At 56.5% G+C, this 20376-nt stretch overlaps 5 protein-coding genes across 5 annotated transcripts; 1 reads left to right on the top strand and 4 right to left on the bottom strand.

The window, feature by feature from the left end:
* Positions 1-267: 267 nt before the first annotated feature.
* Positions 268-2961, bottom strand: B0H64DRAFT_370563 (uncharacterized protein; the record flags this gene model as incomplete). The annotated part of the gene is made up of 6 exons (XM_062802095.1): positions 268-1176; positions 1242-1391; positions 1468-1593; positions 1633-1925; positions 1998-2237; positions 2433-2961. 6 exons carry the CDS (start codon positions 2959-2961, stop codon positions 268-270), a joined length of 2247 nt encoding a protein of 748 aa, XP_062664963.1.
* A 1794-nt stretch (positions 2962-4755) lies between these two features.
* B0H64DRAFT_335148 (uncharacterized protein) lies at positions 4756-8110 on the bottom strand. Its single transcript, XM_062801120.1, has 3 exons — positions 7566-8110; positions 7107-7498; positions 4756-7053 (listed from the first exon to the last, which is right to left on the bottom strand). The coding sequence occupies exons 1-3, from the start codon at positions 7689-7691 to the stop codon at positions 5001-5003; spliced, it is 2571 nt and encodes an 856-aa protein (XP_062664962.1). The 5' UTR covers positions 7692-8110; the 3' UTR covers positions 4756-5000.
* A 1576-nt stretch (positions 8111-9686) lies between these two features.
* On the bottom strand, positions 9687-11758 carry B0H64DRAFT_370561 (uncharacterized protein; the record flags this gene model as incomplete). Its single annotated transcript, XM_062802094.1, has 5 exons — positions 9687-10602; positions 10706-10723; positions 10809-10928; positions 11036-11321; positions 11398-11758. 5 exons carry the CDS (start codon positions 11756-11758, stop codon positions 9687-9689), a joined length of 1701 nt encoding a protein of 566 aa, XP_062664961.1.
* Positions 11759-14102: 2344 nt separating this feature from the next.
* Positions 14103-16723, bottom strand: B0H64DRAFT_383548 (acyl transferase/acyl hydrolase/lysophospholipase). Its single transcript, XM_062802960.1, has 3 exons — positions 16347-16723; positions 15706-16273; positions 14103-15633 (listed from the first exon to the last, which is right to left on the bottom strand). The coding sequence occupies exons 1-3, from the start codon at positions 16423-16425 to the stop codon at positions 14394-14396; spliced, it is 1887 nt and encodes a 628-aa protein (XP_062664960.1). The 5' UTR covers positions 16426-16723; the 3' UTR covers positions 14103-14393.
* Positions 16724-17463: 740 nt separating this feature from the next.
* Positions 17464-20095, top strand: B0H64DRAFT_429306 (uncharacterized protein). The gene is made up of 2 exons (XM_062805896.1): positions 17464-18019; positions 18073-20095. The coding sequence occupies exons 1-2, from the start codon at positions 17581-17583 to the stop codon at positions 19869-19871; spliced, it is 2238 nt and encodes a 745-aa protein (XP_062664959.1). The 5' UTR covers positions 17464-17580; the 3' UTR covers positions 19872-20095.
* The last annotated feature ends 281 nt before the right edge of the window (positions 20096-20376 follow it).

Raw genomic sequence — 20376 nt, 5'->3', positions numbered from 1 at the left:
AATGTTGGTTGATAAGAACGAGAAACTAAGAATAAGTACAAAATGGCCCACCCACCACCCCCGCGAGCGCGCAACCCTCGGGCAACTAAAAGTACAGTACAGACAAACAAAGGAAAATAAGAATATAATAGAGACCAAGCCAATAAACCAACACATGGAAGCCCACGAGCAACCCCCTGACAACCCCCTTTCCAGCAGCAACCCCCTCCTTTGGAAACCGTCCAACCCCCCGAGTGCGGAACACGAGCCGCCCGCCACCCGTAGCCATCAAATCTCCACCTGGCCTAAGTCGATACCCTCCTTTGCCGCAAGTTCCTTCACATTCCTCAAGACAGCATTCTTGCCGTCCTTGCCGGGACCGTCCATCCTTCGGAGGAGATTGAACTGGAAGAAGCGCCTCACCAAGGACGTGGCACTGTCCTGATCGATCTCCGCCTCGTCGACGTCTGCCGGCAACTCCTGGCCGAGGCTGATTAGGGTGCTTTGCTTCCATGTACGAATCCACCGAGGCGAGAGATTCCCACACGAGGCAGAAGCTTCCATGAAAGACGCGCAGGCCACAATCCAATCCTCACAGAGACTGCGGACAATCTCGCCAGGCAGCATACCAGAGTCGAACTCGTGGGTAGGCTTGGCCTCGGCGGAGGTCGAGGAGGCGTTGCCCTTCCCCTTGTCACTCGCCGATGACGAGGATTGGGGAGCGATGATCGGAGCGGGAGCGACCGGGAGCTGTGCTACCTGGGGCGGATCAGGGGCCGGAGCATTGGCCGGAGCCGCAGCTGGTGCCTGAGCCTGGATCCGCCTGGGTCTGGGCCTGGGCTTTGCGGTTCGGCGAGTCTTGCAGGGTCCAGGAGCTTCGAAGGCGAAGCTGATGGTCTCCGGGGCTGGGAGGCTGACGGTGACTGGAGTCGAAACCGAGGCTTCAACTAGAGTGCAGACCGGAAAACCAACCTGCTGCTGCGGCGGCTGCGAAGGGGCGAGCGGGACTTCGGGTTTTGGTATGGACGCGAGCTGTTCTACCGTGGCGTCAAATAGACAGGGGTTGATATGTAGAAGAGACGGGTCGGACGGGCGCGAACTAGAGTCTGCGGGCTGGACTTGGGCGTTGACCTTCGCGGGTGCGGCAGCAGCAGCAGGTGGGATCGATGAAAATGGACTGGCGAGAGGGCTGGGCGACTGAGGCAGAAAAAGAACATTAGTATGTCACTTTGAATGCGAGACTGGCGGAAGCATCTACTCACTTGATGGACGATGACAGGCATCAACACCTCAATATCTCTGCTCCGCTCGACCTCCATGGCTGTGTCTTCGAAAGCGACCGACACAGGGGTGGATAAAAGAGGCGGGGCAGGCAGAGTGAGCGAGCCCTGGCAAGGGAGCGGCTCGTAGGGCTATTGTGTTAAATACCCGTCTTGTCAGCAATTGCGAATGAAAAGAGAAGGTCAATCAAGGGAGGAGAGAGCTTACCGCGTTAGCCATGTCAATATCCATCGCAACCTCCACCGTCTCATCAACGTCCATCATCGAGAAATCTTCCGGTTCCTCGATCAAGTCGGGCGCATCCGGCATAACAGTATCGACGCCAACCATATCCTACATGGCCGAGGGGGCAACTGCCTGCTGGAAAACGACTGTCTCAGGGGCCGGCGTGGAAACTGGGACCAGAGCCTCCTGAGGACACCCGAACAAGATCTCGAAACCGGTTCCTGGAGCGGGAACCGTGACCGCTACCGGGAGATAGACGGCCGGGGTGTTCTCGACTTCTAGAGCCTGGCGAGCGGCGGCCTGTGGTGGAAGTTCGAACACCGGTTGGTAGACGGTTTGACAGACGGTTTGGCGAGTAAAGTCCTCCGACACCGAAAGATTGTCGCGCCACCGGTTCATGATGCGTTCCTCGATCCAGGTGGGTCTCAAATTGGCGGCGTCTGGGGTGGGTAGATGTCAGTCGAGAGAGCACTGCAAACCAGAAGCGTGAGCCCACGGTGAACTGAACTTACCGAGACGGCGGGTCTCGTTCCTCTTCATATCCTTGAGCTGCCGAATTGCCTCCACATCCTCGAGGTGAAGTTTAACCCTGTGCTTGTTTATCCGCTTAACAATGTCGAGAGCCGCTTGCTGCACCTCCCCCAATGCCGCCGACTGCTGTCGAATGCGGTCATCGTTGATGAGGACAGCGGAGCGAAGCTCCTCGACCTTGCACGACAGAAAAACGGCTTTCAGATCCGTGGCGTGGTAGTCTACGGGCAAGCAACGAGTCAGCATCAGGTAAACAGGAATAGCGGGGAAGAGGGCAAGCCGGACAAGAAAGACAGAGGGTGAAATGAAATGTGACATCGGTGGATGAGTCTGTTATCGGCAAATGCGACACGCAAGCAGCAGGCAGTGGATGGATAATGCTAGGGCCAAGGACAGAGGGAAAAGCTAATACTTACACAACTTGATGACAAGGTATGGTTCAGCCCATTCCGCGTCCTGGAAAGATACCGCCGTCATGCCGGGTCGAAACACTCTTGAAAACACTGTCGGGAATTCGCGACAGTGGTTGTTGTGCTCCTTGCAGACCGCGGCGATGTCGTGGCTCAGAGAGGCGAGAACCAATTGCTGCTTCTTGAACTCGTTCCGTAGCTTGATAAACTCTGCTTCAAGTCTTGACCGAAGCCCCTCATTTCTGTGGAGGTCGACAAAACTGGCGAGATACCCTACGTTACGGAACCTGGAGTCAATGACAGCAAACAGGATACCCACCGTCCAAAACATGGAGGAGCTTGCAACCGTTAATAGCACTGGAGGGGGGCGGCTCCAGAGAGGTAGAGACATGAAGAAAATTAGCACGACAACGCAGAGGGAGAAGAGAACGTCACCGGCCGCCGCCATCAGCTCAACAAGGCGCGTGGGGAGCTGCATGGCGACGGCGAATAAAGCCACAAGGGCCAAGAGGTAGAGACACCTCGTCGACGACATCGTTGGGACTGGGCCGTGGCGGTGTCGCGTCGGAGTGATGTCGAAAATCGGGTCGAGATGGGCTGGTGCAGTCGAAGCAGAGAGGCGAATGCGAGCGAGGCCGAGACCAAGTCTTGTTGTCAATCTGAATGCGAATGAATAAGCTCGTGCGAGTGCAGTATTTAATCGAATTGCTGATGCAAAGTGTGATCAATGTAAACGCGAGATCGAGTCCGATGGAGAAGAAGAGAAGAGGAAGAGGAGATCGCGGGTGGGATGGGGGGGTATTTATAATCACGTCGACCTAGCAACGGCACCGTGTACCACACCTGCAATTGCAGGCGTGCATTGGCCAGCAAGATTCACGGCGATGACCTCAGTGTTCAATTTACACAGTAGGAATTCCGTCCCAGGTTCAATGTTTACTTCCCACCCCTCCTTCCCAGGGCGCCTCGCGTCTCGCTCAGCACGCAATGACACCGCTCAGCGGCCCGCCGGGAAATCCTATAGAAACAAGATAGTTCGGCATGGAGAAGTTATGTAGTGAAGGAGGTCCTTGGGGAGCGGGAATAGCCAGACCAAGGAGAGAAGTGTGCCGGGGAGTTGCTTCTCGTGTCCAAACCACTGCGCACCCCGGGCCGGTATTCACCATTACACTAGGTACTGGGCAGACCAAAGGATGCATCGGAGGTAATGGAAGTCCTTAAGGATCAGATATCACGGCCGAGCTAGTCCCGACCGAGTCCTTGACCGTTGGATCTGGTACGGTACGGGCCGCCCCGGTTCGCTTGACGCACCTTCCTTCTCCCATCAACGTGTATGGGATGGATTTCCCGCCCTCTTTCCTTGCAAAATAACAGTAACCATAACAACGCGTGACTGTTTACATCCCCGAACCCCCAAAAAGTGCAGTCCCCCAAGGGCGGTTGCAATTGGTGCTGGGGATTAGAACCACTGCAATCACAAGGTTGATATGCGTTGAGTGTGTATATATAAGTCGGTTAGAAAGACAGCTTGCTCTGGGCCGTTGACGGGCTCTATGGCCCTCCTGATCTCAGTAGTGTGCTTGATTTAGTGATCATTCGTTGAAGGGCATACGAGAGACGCTTATGCACAAGGAAGTTGGCCACATCGTCGACCAAACACAGTCTCATGCTACTCTGAGGATCCTCCACCCCCCCCTCTCCTCCCCTTTACATCCGTTTAGGAAATCCTTGGAAAATAACCCTAGGAGGTTAGAAGGACAAGAATCATAGCCGGGTAGTGTGCATATTATCGGTGGGTACTTCTGCTAACCACAGAACAACGTGGTTACTGCACAACTCCGCGGCCTCTCGGACGTCACCACAGTGTTGTGACACCCCAATTGATGTGATGACAGAGTTGGATTCGACGGAACAAGAAGGATCGAGGCCACGGGGAAACGGGGCGATAGGTCATTCAATGCGAGGCAAGACTGGCTCTGCCCTGGGCCGTTGGTCCTCTCTTCACGGCCGAGGCAATCTGATCAACTCGGACATGATAGTCATTGGAATTGTTCATCCTTTTCTACCCGTTTGACCGACATCTAGCTGAACTCGCCGTCCAACTCGGGTGGAATCTGCGCGGTGTTGTAATTGAAACCACCTCGCTCGGGTTGGTTCGGATTACACAAACGACGTTGGGATGGAGCGAGGATTACCACTTTCGGTCTTAGTCAACACGTGACTCGAGTCTGAGTGGCGTGTGAGCGATCCCCTGTCGTGCCTGTTCACCAGGTGGAGAGTTGCAGAGAAAATGCTGGAGAGTGGTGTCTAGAGTACAAATTACATTTCATGCATTGTCTACTTTTATTTTATTGTATTGAATCTACATGTAAACAAAACGGCTTTGGCCGCTACTGTCAACTGTGTACGTGGAATGCCCTCGCTCGCCTCATGCAGCATGGCGCTTGATGGATCACGACAATCCGGTCCCCCAAACTCCAGTTTCCTCGTAAACCATGTCATAATGCCTATTCCGGGAAAGATGGCCGCCAAAATCAACTTCATTTCGTCGTTCGTCCCCTTTCTCCCCTCGTCTTAGTCGATATCCATCCTGTTCGCCATCGGAACTGGTATTGCAACCGTGATGGATGGGTTGTCGTCCTCATCTGTTTTCCCTGCGCCATCCAAAGTCGTTTTGCCGTTATTGCTTGTGTGGTTCTCGCCCACGCCTAACCCGTTCCCACCACAGAGCCTGTACTCACCATCTCCATGGTCCTCAATGATGGATTCATCCAGCGCCCACTTCGCCAACAGCTGGTCAACCCCCATACGGTGGGCTTCCCCTTTTTCCATATGCCGTCCGACATGCTCCGTCCACTCATCCCAGGACCCGGGTCCCTCAAAGACGCTCTGGCAGTCCGGCTTAGGGCAGGCTGACCGTTGAGGTGGCTGTCTCCGAGTGACGAGGCATGTCGTCTGCATGTCCTTGACATGGGTATCCCATTCGACCTGTAGCTTGTTGTCCCCCTTGGATAAAGCCTTTTTAATCGCAAATGGCGCATGCATGCGGCGAAGATGCTGCGTGAACAGGTCCTTGCGATTGAATTCGTTGCCCTTGCCGTCGGCGCTGCTCTGTGGACATGACGAACATCGATAATACTGCAGACACAAGTGCTGCGAGGAAATGTGTCGCTTCCACTCGTTTTTAGACCCAAATGTGCTCGTGCAGCCCGCAAACGAAAATGCGCAAGGGAAGGGTCTCGTGTGGGCGGCAGCGACATGCTTACGGAGGGATGAGGAATCTTTGAAGGGCGCATGGCTGCAATGGTCGCACCGCACTTCTTGTTTCGGGGCCTGCTTCTGGAGCGGTTTCCTGACTTTCGGCTTGGCGGCTGGAGTGCTGTATTCGGCGTCGAACAGGGTCCTCTCGGCCCCTGGCACGGCGCCGTTGGTGGGAGAACCGGGGTCACCGGCGTGTCGGACGGCGATGCTGTCTCCTACCCGTGTAGCTTGTCGATCGAGCGTTGGCGCGGTGTCATCGCCAATGTGTCGGACGTGGCTCAGGGCCTTGAGTTGTTCCGCTGCCTCTTGCATTTCTGCCGAATCCTCCACTTCATCCTTGGGACCAACGGGAGGTGTCTGCCCGGGACTAGTCTGAGGAGGTATTGCAGGCATCGATGCCACCACCGCCTGAGCCAGATGGCTCCCCTGGCGTCGGGGTGTCTCCTTCTGAATAGGCGGATAGTGGCCGAGGACTTCGCTCCGATGTATAGACGGGCTGCGTTTCAGGGTACAGCCGTCTTCCCCGTCTCTGAGGCCCGGTAAGCCACGCGGATGCGAGTTGACAAGTCGCTGGTATAGGTGTATCATGTTGTGCGAGTTAATATAACCAAGAAAGCAGCAGACCTTGTCGTGCTGAACAATGTTCCAGACATTGAGCGGCATGGAGATCAGCAACATCGTGGGAGGGCCGAGGAACATGCCCTCTACCGTAATATTTGACGCGGTGCCCGGGATGTTGTGAAGCCATTGGTTGAAGAAGGCCATGTCAGGGCTGGCGTCACCCACAAACGTCGTGCATACCAACACCCTCCGTTCGTCTAACGTCAGGTCGAGGACCTCTTCTGGACTGAGAGGATGATCCTCGGGCTTCGATGTCCAGGTACTTTGAACGTCGGCATCCGCAGAGTGGGGCGGTGACTGGAGCTGGGCCGCCTTTGGGTCGAGGGGAACCAAGATTATCCCCTGGCCCTTTGCAGGGGTCAGAGTAAAGAAAGCTGGCGACCTCTCGGGCGTGGCGTTCGGCTTGGAAGGTCCATTGGGCTGCCTGGCGAGTGCGTGTGTGCTCTCCTGTTGCCCCTGTTGCCGTAAATCGTCGTAGAGTTTCTGTACGCTGAAGGGCCGACCTGAAGTGCTCAGTTTCTGAAGCGTCTCGGATAACGTGGCCGTGAAGGAGCTGGGTCCAGATCCTAGCGAGCTCTGGTCGGGGGTATAAGCAGCAATTGCTTGCTTCGCGCCGTGACTGCCGGCCACCGGCGTATCGCGGACAGCGCAGGAGTCGATCAGGAGCAATATCTCAGACTGGGCGTCCTCGAACAAGCAACGTACGCCATCCCACTTCAACTTGGCGGCGTCATCGCGCGAGTTGCTGAGTCGCAGGTTAACACGGGGAGCAGGGGGCGCGCGCGGTATCGTACCTACCAGGCCCAATACAGCTGGTTGTCGGGACCGACATACCCATGGCCGGCATAGTATATGATGAGGAGATGGTCCGGCCGGGCGTTGTCGAGGAAGGAAGCCATCCGGACGCCGAGCTTGACGCTTGGATTCGGAACAGTAGGGATGGCCCATTTGTCGGTGTGGTAGTGGTATCGCTCACGAAACACCTGCTCCAGGGCGAGCAAGTCCGGCTCGACTGATGTATCCTCCTCCCAGCGCAACATTAACACCGAGACACTGGTATGCTTGGGTCGAAGGGTCTGCTGTTGGATGTGTATGGCGGCATCTTGAAGATGGCGGGCGAATGCTTCGAACTCGTCGCATTCCGGCAGTCGTGAAACAGCTTCAGCGTGAGGGTAGTGCTGGGGTGGTACCTGCGGAAGTAAAGGTCAGTGTCATGAACAAAGTAGCCGGGCGAGAATTGCGGGACAAGCCACTCACCTGATCTTGGGGAAAAGCATGCGGAGGAGGTTGTGGCTGGGTCTGTGGTGTTGGAGGAAGCGCAGGCACGGCCGGAGGCTCGGGAACCTTAGGGGCTAGCCTGCGTCGCTTTGAAGAGGGCTCCATACTCCGAAGATACAGTTGGGAAAAGCGGCCTCAAATTGTCCGGCCGGGACACCAGCGGGGAAGGGAGAGATGTTGGCCGAGTCCCGGGAGGGGGGAGGGGGTTCGCTAGGCTGCAGATGCCGCAGATTTGCCGCTCACACCTACGGAAAAAATAACAGAAAAATCGTAACGAAACAAACAGTGGTCGAATTGGTGGAGGAAAGTGAGGAGAAACAGCAACAAGCGAGGCAAGACTGTGAGGCCGCACAGGGGGGCGGGATGGTGGGCAAGACACTTGCAGAGGGTAAGGCTGTTAAACCACTCGGCTCTGAATTAGCCTTGTGCAATGTCGGTAGCGCGGCCTGATTGGCTGGCACGCGCGACTCGGCTTTCCTTCGCCCTGCACGAGGGGACGGAGCCGGCAAGAGGTGAGGAGGGGGAGCGGGGCTGACACTTTGCCTTCAGGCCACTCAGAGGCTGCCAAATGACGCATGGCGCACGAGCCATGGCTGGTCGAACTGGCCCGGCCGGCCAGAATGAGCCTGGTCCCCACTGCCCACTTCCGTCGCCAAGGTGGGCTGCTTCCAAGTCTTCAACCCCCAAAGTCAATCCCGCTTCATGTTTCGATGCGTCGGGTCCATTGGAGGCCATTTCTGTATCTTCCGCATGCTTGCCCATGCTTCGATTACCATTTTTCTGCTTTCCTTTTCTCCATATTTGTTCCTCTTGATTCTTGTCTTTTTTAACGATGCCGCGTTTTCCCCGTCCGTGATCAACCCTGCGGCACCGTCACTCCCTCCCACCTCCCACCTCGTCCCCGCTTGTGTCTGCATTGCAGGACGTGTGTTCAACGGAGATGCGTCTTGCCATGCTCGATGGGATTTGGCCAACGCAGCCGACATAGAAGGGCCGGCGCGGATGCAGATTGCCTGGGCAACAACGCTGTTCACCTTGCTTGAACGGCAGCCCGATCGTTTCCTCGAGTCGCATCCATGCGTTTCTGCCCAACCTTAATTCTTGTCGTCTCCGTCCATTCATGTCTCTGTCTTGTCTCGGGCCTCTCCTCTTCGGGTCGTTGATGGGGGATGGAGGGACAAATCAGGTCAGCGATAGAACCATGCACGACGAGGCCCGAGTCGACCAGCGCTGCAAAAGTGCGGCCGCCGAACCATCTCATTGGAGAGTCTCAGCCTTCTGCAGCTGTCTGCGGCTACCATTGGTGCAACCCGGCCAGTTCATCGATTGATCGGGCAGCGCTCCACCTCGAAGAAGAGGAAGAGGATTTTGCTGACCGCTCTTGGACCGACCGCCGTGGCCGATTACACGAGACTGCCGCCGTCGCATTCCACCCCTCGAAGACTCAGTAGTTATGGCACTTTCGCTGAGGTTGACTAGATTCGCACGAACGCCCCGAGGTGTCGATGCCCGGGTCCCCAAACATATGGCCGCGTAGTAACGCTGGCGCCCGCTATCTACGCCGTCCTTGCTCGGTGGTTGTAGATGGCAAAATGAGACTTTCAGCCGATTCCGCAAGTTTGTTTTATTGAAAGGTCCTGCTTCCTAACGCTACCGGTTTCACCGACGGTCAGACCTTGTACCGCTGTAGCGTCCCCGGCTAGGACCCGCTGGGTAACCCCTCAAAAACACCGCATTACCGCTGTGGGCCACCAATGCCTCGATGGTCAATGGTATTTGGATTCCTAGCGCGGATTTAGGTTGCTAAGAATATGGCCGATCTAGTATATCGTGAAGATAACCAGGCTAGAAGTGTGTATAATTTGGCTTCTCGATTCCTTTCTGCCCCTTTTGTTTACTTTGGTCATGTGGCGATCTGGATTACCACAAGTGCCAAACGGGTATCAATTTGTCCAACGCGCACCAAGACACGACACAACAACCTGTATCTTCACATTTCCAACCGCAACCCGTCTTTTCCCATGGGGCAATCTATGCATCCTGCAGAGATGCCGGAGTCAAAAGGCTCGCCCCCGTGGACCCGTCCCCCCTTTCCGTCCCCTACCTCGACTTCTCTCTTCCAAACCTCATCCTACTCCCGCCTCCTTCGCCCTCGTTGGCGCCCATCCTCTCGGGAGAACTACCGTCCTCCTCCCGCCATTGGCCCCGCTTGGCCGCCTCCCCCCCATCCCCCCCTGTCTCCGACGAACCAACCGACTCCCCCCCTAACCACCGCTGCAAGCTCAACTCCGCCTCCATGACCGCGCTAGCAATCTCCCAGTTATCCACGCCCATCTGGAACAGGCTGATGTTCATCATGCCCTTGACGAACCGGTCGTGCGGCTGAGCGGCCTTGCCGCTCGGCACGATAGGCAAGAGCACCCAGTTGAACACGCCTAGCAGGGACCGCCAGGTCGACAGCGGAACGCGCCACGCCGTCGTCCATAGCCGGAGGAACTCGTCCGCGGTGACGACGAGGCTGAAGGGGCGGCGGTGCATGATGGCGCGGCTGTAGAGGAGGGCGGCGAGGCGGACGGCTTGGTAGACGTGGTCTGGTGCAGGGCCGTCCGAGTCCGTGGCTGGGGTGAGGGGTGGGGGTGGAGTTGGGGTCATTTCGATAGGGCGTTGTTGCGGCTGGCCCGTTGGTGCCTGTGCGAGTGTCCGGCGTGGCTTTTGGTGTTGCTGCCGACGCTCGGCCTGGGGCTGGACGCGGTGTGATGGAGGCAGCTGCGGGTCTTCGGATGTTTCTGGTATGGCCGAGGAGCCCCTGCTGGGCGTTGAGCTCGCTGCCGAGGGCCGTCGCCTAGCTGGTGAGTATTCGGGGAGACTTGATATGCGCTCGTGGATCCAAGCGGACGTAGTGTGTACTTTCTGGAGCTCCTTCGCGGACGGCTTTGCGGGAAGCGCGAGGACCGCCGCAAGAAGGAAGCGCATATCGTCAAGAATGGATGCAACGGCAGGATGAATGTGAAGCGCACTAGCACACGAGGAAAACCGCACGAGGGTGGGGATTAAGGGGGTGTTGAGGGCAAGCCGAAGTGGTATCTGTGAGCTATCGCGGAACTCGAATTCGGGCGTACCTCGCAGGAACGGCAAAACTTCAAATGAGAGGGCTATAGCAACATCGGCGCTATTTAGTTGGTCAGCGACTGTCACGGCTGGGTCAGGCGGGAAGGGACTCACGATACTGCAAGCTTGCTTATGAGACCATTCAAACCGAGTGTACGGAACCCTCCACGGGATCTGATTATGTCTCGGAGCCCGCGCAGGTGTGCTCGTAGGTCATTAGTATTTCCCCAGAGCCTGTTTTTCTGTCAGCACCGCCGGTTTCCTTCGTGCTGAACAGCAGTGGGTTTTGGCAGGGAGAAACAACATTCCGCTAGTACCAACGAAAGAGAAAAAGGTCATACCATTCATCTAGGGTGATCTGGAGCACGCCAGCTATCACCTCATCGCTTGGGGCCAGTTGTGATCGAATATGTTCGTTCAGCAGCTTGATCACACGACCCTTGTGGGCCATGGCAACTGTTCTCTCAACATGGCCAGTGTCGGTGAGGAAGCACGCCGCCGAGTAGATGGCTACATGTACCAACAGCTGCGAGTTGACGCAGTATGGAACGTAGTACTTGATGTATGGATTCGAGGTGTCAGGCTTTCCATCGAGTGATGCTGTGAACTGGGATACGAAGTTGACAACTGTACCGGAGCCACGAGTCAGCAAGTGGTTCACTGAGGGCACAGAAGTGGGTAGACCGCAGCGGTGTGGACTTACATATTGCCAGAAGCTCTTCGTCCCGCATCGTCTGCATTACTGGCATTCCGCCAAGCCCCTGAGCCGAAACGCCAACGGGCCAGGAGATGGTACCCGGTTCTGGAGACACGGCGGGTACCAATGTCCAGGCACTATGCTCCTGGGTCCAGTTGCTTCTGGCAGTCCAGTGGTGTTGGACAGGCCCATATGCTTGAAGGGTCCTGATGGCGTTGTGGACTTCATCCGAGTGCGATGTACAGCCCTCCACACAGGTAGTAATGACCATAGACAGGGTCTGCTGGTCGGTGCTCCAGGCATACTGCCCGGGTAAACTCGGCGTCGGAGGAAGCGTGAAGAGGTTGAACCCGGGCCAACTCGACATAACCCCGTCCACATTTTCTCGGTTCTGTTGTTGGCCCCAGGGAGATACCAGCGGCGAGGGTTGTGGAGCGAGAGGCGAGCAGAGAGCTTCGGTACCAAAGCTTCCTCTACTCGCCGGGGTTGCGGTGGGCAAGGAGACGGCGAAGGCCGGCCGCTGCGGCACCACGACACCACCAGGACGCCTGCGTTTTTCTGGTATCAGCGTGACCTTTGCCAACTGTCGGTTAAACCTCGAGAATATTGGAGCTTGACGTACCTACTACTCGGTTTGTACTCGCAAGTCGGCTGCGGGAACCGTCTCGCACAGTTGCTGCACGGTTGCCCCTGGTTGCACTACGAGGGTCAACATGATGCTCCTGAACACGACAGGAATGATACACTGCCGCTAACCTAACCCCCTCATGGGCTTGGTCCTGAGCCAACCAGTGGGTATTTTTCTGAACACAATTGGGATAAATGGTAAACCATGTTCGACTTTACCTTCTGCTTTCTCCGTCTACACTCCCCGCACGATGTTGTCGTTCGTTCTCCACGTAAGAGCCGTGGTACCGGGGGCTGCATTGGCTCGGGCATCGTTCCATTCATAACAACGAGCTCAGTTGTCTCCGAACGACACCTGCATGAGGCAGTTGGAGACCGTAGGGCTGACTTATAAGGGATATCTATGGACGGGGCTCGGACAAGGGTGGTGGGATGAGGCCTGAGTATGCAAGGCTTCGGATTTGAGACACCTTGGGACTAGCGGATAAGTAACCCGCTGGTTTTGGCCCCCCTGAGGAACCGCCAGCGATGGAGGCGAGGAACGGGGGGAGGGATGAATCCCAAGTTTCGAGCTGGGCTACGGAGGAAATGAAGAACGGCCTGTTTTTGCTAAACCGGGAAACGTTGTGATGTAGAATAAGACGAGTCGCAACTCGCCAGGGGCTCGGTCGGCTTTTTATCACGTATCAAATACGGGACTATTATTTTTGGAACCGAAAATGAGGCAACTCCCCAGGAAGCCAAAGCTGATTAGCTGGCCTCATGCTGACTTCGAGACACACTGCCGCACGTTTCTCGTAATCCTGGTTCACGGGAGGGTCACGGCACTTGTGTCGGAGGCGGTGCCGCTAGTTTGTTTCCTCTCAAGCGGTGAGTGGCTTGTCTTGTCTTCTCGCGGCACGAACATCAGAGGGTGAGCTCCTGCCATGCCATTGCCAAGAAATGGGGGGGGGGGGGGGAGTGGTAAGTGGGTGAGATCTCGTTTGACGAGGGCAGATAAAAAGGAAGGGGCGTGGGAAGCTGGTGGTCCTCCACATGCAACGAATACCGTCGCTACATATTACGGCGGCAGCTACACAGCATAGCGATTTTAAATACGTAGAAGCTCTCCCAAACAGGTTTATTCGTCCACACAAGCCAACGCCGGGGTGGGAATGACAGATAGGAGGGGAGGGGAGGGGAAGGGAGTGGAGGGGCGTATCGGGTTCGTTGACAACCGAGCCGAGGTGATGAATAGTCTTACGATCGAATATTTTCACCGGATCGAGCGAGCAATGCGTGTGTGGTAGCACTAGCCTTTCGCTTCGTCCTTCTGTATGGGGTGGTCTGGGCCCGCCCAGCTGGTAGTTCGGCGGAGGCTGCCACGCGCCCGAAGGCAGAGCGTTGAGGCAAGAAGAGCGTCGAGGTGGAACTACCCAAGCGTGACAAGGTGGGAGAGGGGACAGACAATTTCGTCGAGAGTCAGTCAGATGTACTAATACAGGTGGCGCCGCTAATGGGCCAATGGATATCGAGGCCATGTTCGCAACCCCCTCTATCCACCCCGCCGATGTCCCGAGGCTGGCGCAAAGCGCTGAAGACTGCGGTGGGTCGCAGGAGACCATTGCAGAGCTGTGAGCTGTCATTTCGAAATACCCAACTGCAACTATGCCCGATGCGTGAAGGACGTGGGGAGCTATCGTTTTTGCAAAGCTCCGTCCCTCTTGTCGCATTATATAGCTCTGGTTTCGACTCAATATTGTTGAGCGTAATGATGTCTCTCGCTTGGGGATCCAGTAAGGTTTGGGGACTAAAAACTTTCTCATCTCGAACTCACCCACCTGTCGAAATAAAGTTGCGTGCTGGACCAACCAACTGTTGCTGAAACGGCACCGGCAGACTGGGCCGCGGTGCTTTAGCGGGAAGCTCATCGAGGGCCACTCCACCCCAGGAGTGAAAAGTCCAGCGATTGGCCGAGTTAAGACACCCCCATGAACGAAGTCTCGGGGTCTAGACCGGCCGGCGGACAAGGGAGTGGTTGGCCTGAGCAGGCGCAGCAGGTGCTGCGTTCTCAGATCTCATGATGTCTTGAGAGGCCGCTCAAATTGAGAATATTGTAGATGATTGTGCCAAGTCAAGCATACAAATAAATAATAAATAAGAAGAAGAATAATATTGGTATCCATCCAACACACCCGAGTAGCTAACTCCAAACTCCTATATCCCGGTACCAAACCATAGTCTTTCAAGACGGATATACATGGTAAACATCTTCTACATAGATATCGTTTCTCGTGGGCTCGTAAAGGGGATCGCGGTCCGTGCCGCATTCATGGCTGCTCCCGCCGCCACGGGCGGAGGAAGTGATCCCGACTGCGGGTACGGCGGTGTACTAACTACCTTGAGTTGTAATTTGGCTTCCTCGCCATATTGACCACCGGTGGTGCGTCGTCATCAAGGGGGTAGGGCAAGACCGGGGCGGATGCTCGGCCGTAGGCTGCCTGGTTTTCTGGGAGTGGTGTCTTTGGGGGGAGCGGGGGTGGCACCGAGGGTGGCCTGACCCGCAGCGGCGGCGGCTGCATCAGGGGATCTTCGAATCGCCTGGGGTGATCGTCTGGCCCCATAATTGCGATCTTGTCCGCACCTGCGGCAATCCGGTACTGCGATGGCGTCGGGGCGTTGACCACTAGTCGATCCGAGTCATCAGCCGCACTGTCGGCGAAGCGGCCGGGCGGTGCTGGTGGGTGACCGGCGGGGGGCGCAGCGTGATAGGGCAGCTGGTTCAGCTTCGGTGACTGCCGTGGCGGTTCACCGGAGCTCCTCGGCGACGGCGTGGAGGCACGCACAGGCAACATGTCGTGCCCAGAGTCATACGACTGCCGGCTCGATGGGCTGTGGGGGTGAGGGGATACGGGTATGTCTCCCGGCAGCTCCACGGCTAGGGGCAGTGCTATCTCTGGCACCATTTGTGCCGCCGCGTTCGGGTTGGCCGAGCTGAGGCGTTCCCACCTTTGCTTTGCGAAGTGAATCTTGGCCAGCTTTGCCGACGCCCCCTGAACCATCCTCTGCTCGTCGTCCCTCGCAAGGTATCTCCTCGTGTTTGTGCTGATATCCGACAGCCGGTTCCACTCATTCATGCCGAACTCGCCGACGCCGACCTCGACATTCCACCGGTAATAGTGTTCGATGTTGACGCCGCGCCGCGCCAGGTGCTCCCTCTTCATCAGCTCATGGATCTTCTCGCAGCCCTCAATCTTTGCGATCAGCTTCCTCCTCGCATCGGCAAACTCGCCAAGAAAGCCCTCATACCACAGCGACGAATTCGCGTCGCTACCCTTTGGCCTCTTTCCAGTTCCGACGCTGAGGAAGACGCCGACCTCGCGACCAGGCCACTCGTTCACCACTGCCTCGTCGAGGGCCGTGAGGGACGGATTGAAGGTGCCCGCGCCGTCGTCATGGAACACGGACTGCCCGATCTGAATCGGCTTGAAGGCGAGGCCGATGGCGCACGTTGCTCGGCCAGCCTCCCAAATTTTGCAGTCAAACTCTGGTGCCGGCTCTCTCCGAGAATCGTAGGAGCGCAGCATGGCCGGCGCTCCGCCTTTTGCGGTGCCTTTGTAAACGGCGGTAACAACACTAGAGGGGGCGGATTAGCTACACCACCTCCCGGAGCGCGCCACAGAAGTGCCAGTAGAAGATGGGACTCACGTCTTAGTTCGGTTTTCTCGTTCGTCGTACAGACGGGCATTCGGGTTTCCTCCGCGGGAGAAGATGGGTTTCGCGTTCTGCGCGCTGGGGCTCCGCGCGCTGAAACTCAGCACGCTCGCGTTGCTGGTATGCCTCTTCGGGTATGCGGCGGCACTCGAGCGCGAAGCGGGGCTCAAAGGGTTGTAGGTGCTTCCCGCCTCGGATCCGTCGTTGCCTTCCTTCTCGTAGATTGTGTGTTCCCGAACGCATTCCTTGATCGCCTCCTCCAGCTTCGTCGCCTTGAACAAAGTCGAGCGGTACGGAATGCCGGCGATGGTCTTGTCCGTCTCAAACACGATGCGGGTGAGGCGGACGTATAATTCCTTGCATGTCTCGATATCGAGGCGTAACCGGCCAAGCATCAAGGCGATTAGGCCGCCGGTGCCGGTACCGACGATAAGGTCGAAATGGTCGCATGGTTTGGGGATCTCGGATCGTCGCGGTGCCCGGCCTTCGAGTTCGACAAACGTCCGGTGCATAATCTCCTGGAGAATTAAGAACATGGAATACCCGCGCACGCCTCCTCCATCTATCGTCGTGTTAGCCACGTTCGTTCGGTGATGCCGCGCGCGGAGGCATCCCGCTACGAGGAGGCGACATACCGAGAGACAAGATGCGCAGGGGCGGACCCTTTGTCGTGTCCTTGCGCTTTAACCCGTTGGAATCCATATCGTTCATCATCTGTGCCGCGGGGGACGACAGCGTTTTCGCAGCGGGCCTGGGAGTTGTGGTGTGGGTACCGAAAGCCTGCGTGGGCTTGCGGGCCCGTTGTGATGGCGATTGATGTTGAGAGTTTGCCGCGGGGAGGCTTGGCAAGGCGGCAGGGGAGAGTTCAAGGTGACGCAGGATCCAAGTCCGAAATGGCAGCGATCAGCCTGGCATGGAAATGGCAGGACGTCACTTGTGCAACTGGAGCGGAAGGCAGGAAGGGGATATTAGCAAGCGCAAGGAGCACGGCGAAAGACAATAACCGTATAAGAGTCAAGCTTTAGAAATTGTGGCAGTGCCCGAACGCCGAGTCCGCGAGTACGATTACTGTGACGCCGCGATCCCATGCCCACCGCTCGCTCGGCTGTCCCGGCGGCATGCCCCACACAATAATTGACGTTCGCTTTCATCTGGACCCTATCATGCCGGCACCCGCCGCTAAGTTATTTGTTCCTGCGCATTTCCGCGCATGAGCGTGCAGGAGAAACATCCATACTTGAGATTCTGTCTTGTTGGACCCCGAGTTTCGACGTCCACACGCAGCCCGCTGTCCACCAGTAAAAGGTGAGTTTTCCCGCAGCGGTGCCTGAAATCCGAACTCCCCCGCTGCCATGGGGCCGCCAGCAGGGCCTCCGATCACAGGGGGACGTCACCAGGCTTGGCTCGCGTTCTCATTCGACCCCACGTGCCCGCTCGCGTGTAGCAAATGCGGGCGTGGGAAAGGGATCCTTCAGATTTGTTCGGAGCTGTGGCTGTGTCGCCACGCTGCCCAGGATTTGAACGCACTGTTTGAGCTCATGTCAGCAGGTATTTGCGGGAAGTCCGAGGATCAATCGAAGCTCGGGCTCCTGGTGCTGAACCAGCCGCAACAGACCTGCAGAGGTCGTCGGGAGTGAATGTGTGGGCTCGGTGCTGTGGCGGGTGTGGCTTGACTTAATTAGAGTTGCATTTGTGACGACGTCATCGTTTGGTTTCTGGCTCTGGGCTTGAGTCGTCAATTGAACCATATTACCAACAAAATGAAAAGCACGATAACTCGCGGCCTCGAATTAATCGTTCCTAGATTTAGGTCACCATGACCTAAAACTCATTCATACTTTGCGTGAACACCACACACCCCCCGCCATCATGTTCTCGTCGTGCTTTGGGACTAGCCATGGCCGGCGGTCAGAGGAACAAGAACAAGAGCCGTTACTCCCCCAATATGATGATGCTACTTCGCGCCAGCGGCGCCTCCACCAGAAGCTGCACACATACCAGACGCTCCGCGCCTTGTCCAAAGGTTTCATGCCATCTAACGAGCAGGCAATCATCAGTCTCCGCACTCTGCTTGCTGCCGACATGCTCAATCCCAATGATAATACCCAGCTCAGCGACTCCGGGCGGGCCCTGGTACACTACATCAAACAATGGTTAAAGCAGCTTATCGAGCTCCTGCAGCATAAAAATGCTGGCGACCAGATTCAGGACTTCATTTGGTATTTGTCACAGGCGAGAGTGTCTGTTGACATGGAGCACATTGCCGAGCGCGCCGGCAAGGCGAAAGCTGCCGCTGACCGGGCGGCAGGTACGTGACAGCGCGTAGTGCGTGTCCGGAGGTGGTTGCTAACGGCGGCTTAGTTTACCGCAGCCTCCAAACGGTCGGTTCCCTGCTGCTCACCAACTCAGATTTCCGCTTGTTCCTCGGCGATCTCGACGTCGTGGCCCGTGAAGTCTTCAAAGACACAGCATTCGCCATTTCTGAAGCTTCCCAAGAGGCTGGCAAGCGCCTTGAGCCTTCTAGTGCGGAACAGGAATCGGTAAAGCGACTCAGCAACGGCTCCCAAAGCCCGCCGTCGCAACAAGAGCTCTTTGATCAGACCGCCGAGTTTTCCAACGTCGTGAGTGGAACGGTTTCTACGGTCGCCGGTGAGACCGAGAACAGCATGCGCCAAAGGTTGGAAGGCCCAGAGACAAACACCATGATTCACCGTCTAAAGGATGCCGTGACAAATCTTCGCCAACGCCGCGACTATTCGGATTCAGTCACGACGCTGTCGCTTCTCCTCAAACGCTATGCGATGATTTACGCACATATTGCTCGTGATACAGCCCAGGCGGTTGACGAGGATGTAGACCGCAACCGTGAAACGGACGAGGCTTTGCGGAACTTCTGGGTCTTTATTAGGTCATTCGGCGAGAAAAGTCAATGGGAGGACCTGGAGAAGCGCAGTAACGCGGTCGTGGAGCATGGCCGCGAGGACCCCGGTTTTGATGACTTAGTTGGCCGGTTGGGGAACGCGCTCCAGGATATGTTTACCGACCCGTCCTTTTTTGACCATGTCGAGGAACGTTTTCAGGAGCTCCGCGCCCAGTTCAGACAACTATCGTCTCATTCTTCTCTGCGGGACGACATAGACGGGCTTCTGTCGCAATTACAGGCAACATTTTATTCCGTCCTTAGAGATAAGGATGTGGCCAGCCTCATCAAGACATCGACCACCATCAGCAACATCCTGTCGCCGAAGAATCATTACGCGAACTCGGACCTTTTGGCGGACGCAATCAACGTGTTCGTCCCACTTCTCATCCAGTCAATCAACTACGTCCCCATACCCAGGCTCGAAGTTTCTACACCCCAACTCGACCTCCTGCTTGAGAACCTTGTCTTGGAGCCCGGCAGTACGGTTAACCACACATCATTCTTTCCCTACAAGCTTCGCATTGAAACACTCAATGATGTTGAGATCCGCAAGGCAAGGTTCCGGACAACGTCGGCTGTCAAGACATTGATGAGAGTCAGAGTAGACGGTCTCTCTATCCGGGCAGAAGAAATTGGTTTTTGGCTCAGGGCGCACTCGGGCCTCTTGAGGCTAGCAGACGAAGGAATTGCCTCGTTTGAACTGGACGAACGGGGTCTCGATGTCCAGCTCGACATCGAAGTTGGCAGGGACAGGCTTGAGAAGATTCTCACTCTCAGGGGGGTCAGGGTGCGCATCCACAAGCTCAACTGGAAACTTCGGCGAAGCAAGTTCAGCTTCTTTGCGTGGCTCTTTAACCCCCTCCTCAAGCCCATCATCCGCGGGACTGTGGAGATGAAGATTGCAGCTGCCATCGGGGAAGCCCTGCATTTCGCGAACCGCGAGCTACTCTACGCGCGGGAAAGGCTCCGGGCTACACGTATCGCAGACCCAGATGACCTGAAAACCTTTTTCAAGGCTGTTCTGGCGAGACTGGTGCCTCCTGATGACCCAGACCTCTACACCCGGGTCGGGGTGGCACAGCCAGGGCACGGCGTGTTTGAGGGTGTCTATACCCCTGGTAGTCTCGTTAAGCTTTGGAGAGTCGAGGCGGCGCAAGCGCCACAGAGGATCCGCGAGAACGAGAGAGATGGCTGGCGAAACAGTATTTTTGACGTTCAGGCAACGATGCTCACTTGAGGCTTTACTGGCATGTCCCAGTCCAGCGATGGAGTGACGCGGGTTCTCGCGGCGTGGCAATGTGAACGGTCAGACAACTTGTGGTTACCAATATGCCTTATTGGTTCTGTATTTGACCTAATTTGAACTTGTAGCTTAATGATCACATTCTTTTCCTGCATGTCCATTTTATTTAGTAGCATTAATTGGTATGTGTATTAACGCTAGCCACCGGGGGCCTGGCTGAAGGGGGGGGGGGGGGGGGGGGGGGGGGGGGAGATAAACCGACACGTGATTACATCCTGTCAATGCGAGAAACTGACGGCGTACGGTCCCAAAAATGGCCTCGTTGTTTCGGTGGCTCGAGGTTGGCCATCAAGAACGTGGGTGTGTTTTCAAGAAAACGGGGTCTGCAACACCCGGCCAGCCAGTAGCCGACCGAGCTGACGTTGGATGGTGTGCCAACATCAAAATCTCGCTCTCTAAGAATTTGTCGAGCTGTTTGCTAGACGGTCGGAGTATACAA

The sequence above is a fragment of the Chaetomium fimeti genome (assembly GCF_033439085.1).
Source record: "Chaetomium fimeti strain CBS 168.71 chromosome Unknown B0H64scaffold_1, whole genome shotgun sequence".
Classification (NCBI taxonomy): Eukaryota; Fungi; Ascomycota; class Sordariomycetes; order Sordariales; family Chaetomiaceae; genus Chaetomium; species Chaetomium fimeti.
The sequence above is the reverse complement of the archived record's forward strand: the minus strand, read 5'-3'. Positions and strand labels throughout refer to the sequence as shown.